The 6,428-nt window shown below is 42.7% G+C and overlaps 1 protein-coding gene across 1 annotated transcript in view; it reads left to right on the top strand.

Annotated features, from left to right (window-relative positions):
- The window catches only part of EFEMP2 (EGF containing fibulin like extracellular matrix protein 2), a 42,896-nt gene that overhangs the window by 29,599 nt on the left and 6,869 nt on the right, over positions 1-6,428 (top strand). Inside the window, exon 9 of the mRNA XM_018552861.1 lies at positions 4,445-4,571. Within this exon, the coding sequence (XP_018408363.1) occupies positions 4,445-4,571 (127 nt within the window). The remainder of the gene's footprint in view (positions 1-4,444; positions 4,572-6,428) is intronic.

Raw genomic sequence — 6,428 nt, 5'->3', positions numbered from 1 at the left:
GCGCTGGTCCAGTGGGAGGAGCTCCAGGTGGGGTCCTAATTTAGCTGGCCGGCGACTGCCTGAGGCGCCGCACGTGTCGGGATCCTCAGGCAGTCGCCGGCCAGCTAAATTAGGACCCCACCTGGAGCTCCTCCCACTGGACCAGCGCTGACTCGCCGCTGCTCTCCCGCACCGAAGGTAAGTGAAAAAAAAACATAGCGCAAACATCGGGGCATTTTGACAAATACAAGTACTTGTCAAAATGCCCTGTTTTTTCCGCCCTCACCCTGCAGCCCGTAAGGCAGCCGCCTGACTTGCCTTGCGGTAGCGCCGGGCCTGCATCTGACATAATGCCGTCACTGTTCAGCCAATGACTTTCTATTAGCTTAGTCTATTTTTACAATATCTTTTGTTAAAGGAAAACTATGGTGTTAGGGCTTTTCCCCATAGTTCTCCGAAGGGTAACGGGAGGACACAAACTAGCGTCCTCCCGTTACCCAAAGCTCAGTATACCGCGAGCTGCAGCTCGCGGTATACTGAGACACCGCAGCTGAAACGGATCCCGACAATTATGTCTGGATCCGCCCAGCTGCGTGAGTGACAGCTGGCTCTGCCTATCTAGAGGCAGATCAAGCTGTCCCCTCCCCCTCCCCCGTCCATTCCACCAGTCAGCGCTGGAGGATCGGACAGGAGAGGGGAGAGTATATTTGCTCTAACATCCGGTGCCAAAGTAAAGCATGTTAGTTTTATTGATAACAAGTTAAGTTCCCCCGCTACTCATTGAGATTATATATTGTAAGTAGAGCTTGTACAGGTTAGTTAATAGGCCTTACTGAAGAAAACGACTTTTGTGTTGTGGCAATACAATAAAATGAGACATGAAGATCTAAGCATGGAGAACATACCATGGTCCTCGGTTTACTGGTGCAGTTTACGTAAATTCCAACAGCATTTTATAGGTATTTCAAAATTGTGTAATAGAATAATTTTGGTCTCGGATCTAAAAGTTCTATCCACTAACAAATCATCAGCCACCAGTCCTTCAGAAATATGTACATTCTACCTGTGGGAAACGCATTCTCAACATGATTCGAATCAGGAAGATTTGTGCTTCTTTCATCGTATGTCAAAGGGGACAGGGCTCCCTATGTCTGTGATTGTCTTATCAGCTGAGACTTCCTTGGTTTTGTCTGTGTTGGATTTTATCAAGAGAGAATCTCTAACCTTTCATAGTAACATCAGGGTATCAAAAATCTGTATGTTTGCTTCCTACTTATAATGCAAAATGTTTTCTTCATTACACCCATAAAGTAACAAGAAGCTAAGATTATCCTTGCCAATAAGTTAGGACCTGTGTTGACGGGTTTTGGGCTTTTGTCAATGGCATCCATTTGAAATCAGTCTAAGACACTTCTAGCATCATTCAGAATTCATTGACAAATGCATTTGAGCGGCAGTTGATATCCATTTGACTTGCAGTTGACCTGGATCAAGCAGGTTTTGCATTCACATAAACTTGTTTTAGAATGCAAAATGCGTCTGGTACAAACAAAAAGCCTATCGACATACACCCTTATCTAGCATATGCAATATCCAAATAATGTATTCCAGTTATTTATAGTTTTGTCAATGCTTATTCAGATATACAGTACGTGTAAGCGAGAAATTAGATTAATGTATATAGCCTTATCAGTTTTATCAGTAACCACTTGCTGTCTGGAGCAATTTCTTACTATTTGCGCACACATGATAAAATCTGAATTTTTGGCTAGAAAACAGCTTCAGACCCCCAAACAATGATATATTTTCTAAAGAGCAGAGGCCTTGTAGAGTAAAAATTATGCCAGTTGCAATTTTTTACGTTACATGGTATTTGCTCACATTTTTTTATCTGAGCAGCAGTGACGCGACGCTCGGCGAGGTAAGTAAGAAGACACCTGACGCTGACTCGAGTATAAGCTGAGGGGGGCACTTTTCAGCCAAAAAAATGGGCTGAAAATCTCGGCTTATACTCGAGTATATACGGTAATACCCATTTTGGGGATATTTGGTAAAATATAAAAGATGGGGTCATGTTGGGTAAATTGATACCAAGCATGTCAAGCATTAAAATTGCGTGCGCCGGTGATACCCCAAAATTCACATAGGTAACACTTTAAAAGCTTTTACTGCTGATCAGTTTAGTATTAATAGTGATTGATGGCCCTAAAATGATTGCTCTCACTCCAACGTCTCTGCTGCTGAACGTCTCTTACAGGGATTGTTGAGCGGCAGACCCTCAATTGGATATACCATAAGTGAGTTTACAAAGGCTATCTGGTGAGTGCGGATCTTTTCTGTTAATACATGTGGAGCACTGAGACGCACGGAACATTACATCTACACATATGGACATATGTTACTTGTTACTCTCCTCTTTTGACCCAGAGGAGGTTACAAAGCTTCTCTCTGACACCCACCTGACCACTTGCCCCCTGGACCCTGTTCCTTCACCGCTACTTCGGTCACCCTCATACTCTATCCTACACTCTCTTACTCACATTTTCAATATCTCACTCTCTACTGGAATCTTTCCCTCCCCTCTGAAGCATGCCCTGGTCCCCCCAATACCCAAAAAACCCTCAATGGACCCTACCGACCTCAATAATCTCAGACCAATCTCCTTACTCCCGATCTAAAGACTCATCTCTTCAGGGAAACCTATCCCACCTCAACCTAACCGCTCGACTATCACGTTCTCAAACAATTCATCCCCACGCAGCTCCATCTTCATGTATCACTTCCCCCTCCTTTTAGATTGTAAGCCCTCAGGGGCAGGGCCCTCCTTACCATCTTGTCTTGAATTGTATTGTGATTGTAATGTCTGCCCTATATTGTAAAGCGCTGCACAAATTGCTGGCGCTATATAAATCATGTATAATATAAATCCTGTCTAATAATAATATTGATTTTTTCATTATCACTTTTCACTTTATTAAGGACATTTATACTTTATAGTTTGTTGTTTTTAATTTATATACACATGCAACTTGTGTACATCACGGGTCTCCACCAGCTGACCATCTACTGGCTTGAGGAGAAGGGGGGAGGGGGAGCAAGGGAGTGGCTTGCCTTGCTGTGCCTGTGTGTTTGTGGAGACATACTCATACTTACTAGCACTCACAAGGGTGGCTTCCATAGGATCCTGCAAGGGAAAGGAACCATGCTAAAACAGGATATCAGGGCTAGCACTCAGAGGACTACCTGATTCTGCAGCAAACTAAAACTTTTAAACATCAAGGATCCATTGTAAGTGATTTAATCATCATTTAAAATAACTTAAATTTAATCTCACTTTAATTAGTCGATAAGATATATCAATATACTGTAATTATTCATGGGGGAATAGAAAGGAAATGCAGAAATTAATTCTCACCTCATGCACCTCATGACCCGCTGCCTGGCTTCCTGATTGGTCAGGTAGCCAGGCAACCTCGAGAAGTGAAGCCAGTGTTCTTTCGATAGAACACCAGCTTCTCAGGCAATCAGGAAGCCGGGTGGCGGGCCATGATCTGCCGCCTGGCTTCTTGATAATCGTGGCAGACGGCACCGGTATTCGATATCGTCAAGTACCGGAAAAAAAAATATCGGTACTCGATAACGAAAAACCAGTATCAGTGTATCCTTAGTTATAACCCTCACTTATTCTATCCAAAATGAAAAACACTATCTTGCTTTCAGTTCTACTTTAATACTGTGAATTTATCATTCCTGTAGTATTAATTATTTTTTATTGTTTTCCTATTATAATCACCTGCATTTTTATTAATACAGTATAGGACTACAATTGTGTGAACACTTTTCCACCAATTTCTTGGGAGTTTCTTTAAGCAAGCATAAAATAATGTTTATTAGCAAAAATGTTCCCATTTGTTGAATCACGGGGCAGAGTTTGCAGTTGCAATGGTATGAATAACTTCTGTCTCTTAATATGACAATACTGATGATCTGAGGTATGAAGTATCTAACATAGAGCACAGCATATAGAATAGAGCTTTGTGGAATATGAAGCAACCTGCACAAAGCACAGAATGGGGCAATCTAGAGTATGTGATATACAGCAAAAAAGGAGAATCCACCATGAACCCTAATACACACAGCACACCCCACCATGAATGCAATGCTCTAGGTACACCCTACCAAATACCCTAATACACATATGTCACTCTTGAACAGCTGCACCTTCCACCTAGCTATCTCAAATGCATATTTGTTGGCTTTGCATGGCAGGGACATAAACGCAGTGATAGCGTGAAAAGCAATACAGTATTCTGCCCAATCTACTTTTAGAACGTTGTAACTTCTACCCTTGAATTACTTTTCATTTACTTTTGAATTATGTTTTTGATTGGAAAACGTTCACCAGTATGTGTAACAATGCTAATGACATTTCAATAATGTTCCACAATCTTGTTATTATAATCAGATATCAATGAGTGTGAGACCGGAGCCAATAGCTGCACTGAGCAACAGACCTGCGTCAACTTCAATGGTGGTTTCCGTTGTGTGGAAAAGAACCTCTGTGTAGAACCATATATTCAAGTGGCTGACAAGTAAGTCTTTTGAGAAGGAAGTGTTACCTTTTGCTTGTTTCACAAGTTCTCATAGATACAGTATTTGAACACTCATAGCTGAAAACAGCCACAATGCTCAAAGCATGGAATACTACAGTTTTAAAAACTGAGCAGCTCCTGGAAAGGACAGGTGCTGCGTGTGATTAGTATGCAGCCCCCGTCCTTCTCTATGGGACTACGCGGCCGTACGCCCCCCTACGCTCACCTCCAGTGCAAGTCTGTAGGGGGTGCGTGTGTCCTGGCTCGGACGCAGACAGGACCCATCCTGTCAGCGTACGAGTACGCTCACCCGCGCGTGCACGGACATGCAGGGCGGGTGAGCGTAGGGGGCCGTACGGCCACGTAGCACACGCACCACCTGTCCTTCCCGGGAGCTGCTCGGTACGGCCCTGCACGCAGCACGGAGCTGTACGTGCGGGGCCGATTCCAGTGTGAATGAGGGCTAAAGATGAAATTCCTGATGAAGTCAATCTCAGGATCTCGCTGACGAGACATTATTCCCTGCAGCAGGCTGTTGGCAGTTTAGCCTCAATCACTGAGCAAATTTCTTGGAAAGGGAGTGAGTCAACCACATCACTCATGGAAACAGGATTCTGGGAAATCCTGACTACAAACTATATGTTGTTTCTATGATCACAATTTAGAGAATATGGTTTTCTGCAGATTGTAGTGTGAATGTAATTATTATTAAGACATAAAGGTGATGATTAATACAATAATTAAGAAATTGAATTCTGTAACTATTCAACGCCATTTTATCTATTAGATCACTAGTAAGTAGTTTCATAGCTGATGACAGGTAGATCAGTAGGCCAGTCTGTCAGTATCGGGTCGTGATGAGATTGAACATATTAGGTCAGTTTCATGATGTAACCTAAATGTCCATTATAATAAATCTTTGTACACTGATATCGGCACACTAGTGTGCCGCGGCACAGTGGTTGAAAAACACTGCTCTAGTCTGACCTTAGTGGTGACACAAAGGTAAACACACCAACTGCCCATTATCTGGGATTCATCTTGATGCCTTACAATTAGGCAGTCTATAATGTATGAACAACAACAGGCATCCACATGACACCTTCCCCATATCATAGGACGGTTGGAAATGTACAGCCTGTTTTCTGCTGTTCCATCTCACATCTAAAATGCATTGGTGGCTTAAGGGTCCATTCACACCTAAGTGTAGCATTAATCACTTGATACACTGTGATTAATGCACGCTATCGCAAAATGCATCTAGCGTGCGTTAACGGGGGCCAGGTGCATTGCTTTGCCGTTCATGTGAATGGAACCCCAACACACCTCCTGGCCACTGTGCATGTGGGCATGAATTACTTTTTTACCACAGAAAAAAAGTCCGGTCATGCCCCACAAACTTCGGTGAAACGTTTATTTTAGCACACGGGTACACATCGTCCCGCTGTGGATCCTCTTCCCTCTGACATGTTTCACCCAATAATGGGCTTAGCCATAGATCTCTACAAATTCAATACAAATTAGAAAACTAAACGTGAGATTGTAGTCCATCACGGGAGTGAGCTTGTAGCGGTGGCTACTTTATAACACACACAGGGATCATGGGGAACAAAAGTAGCCACCCTCCAGAAGGAAGGACAGTGTCAGCACCAATTCAGAGATGATTTGAGGATCTACAGCCGAGTGATACACAAATAAGATACAGTTTTGTCAAAAGTTAAGGTACTTGAAGGCATTTTTAAGATTTACTTCCTGAGTTTAGTGTCAATTTAAAATAAAAGTGAAACCATTTTTTTTTGTTTTTAATAGCGTAAGAGAAGATTATAACCCCTGTCAGCTTTTTAGACCCCTCCAATG

The sequence above is a fragment of the Nanorana parkeri genome, unplaced genomic scaffold (assembly GCF_000935625.1).
Source record: "Nanorana parkeri isolate BGI_ZX_2015 unplaced genomic scaffold, ASM93562v1 scaffold99, whole genome shotgun sequence".
Lineage (NCBI taxonomy): Eukaryota > Metazoa > Chordata > Amphibia > Anura > Dicroglossidae > Nanorana > Nanorana parkeri.
The sequence above is the reverse complement of the archived record's forward strand: the minus strand, read 5'-3'. Positions and strand labels throughout refer to the sequence as shown.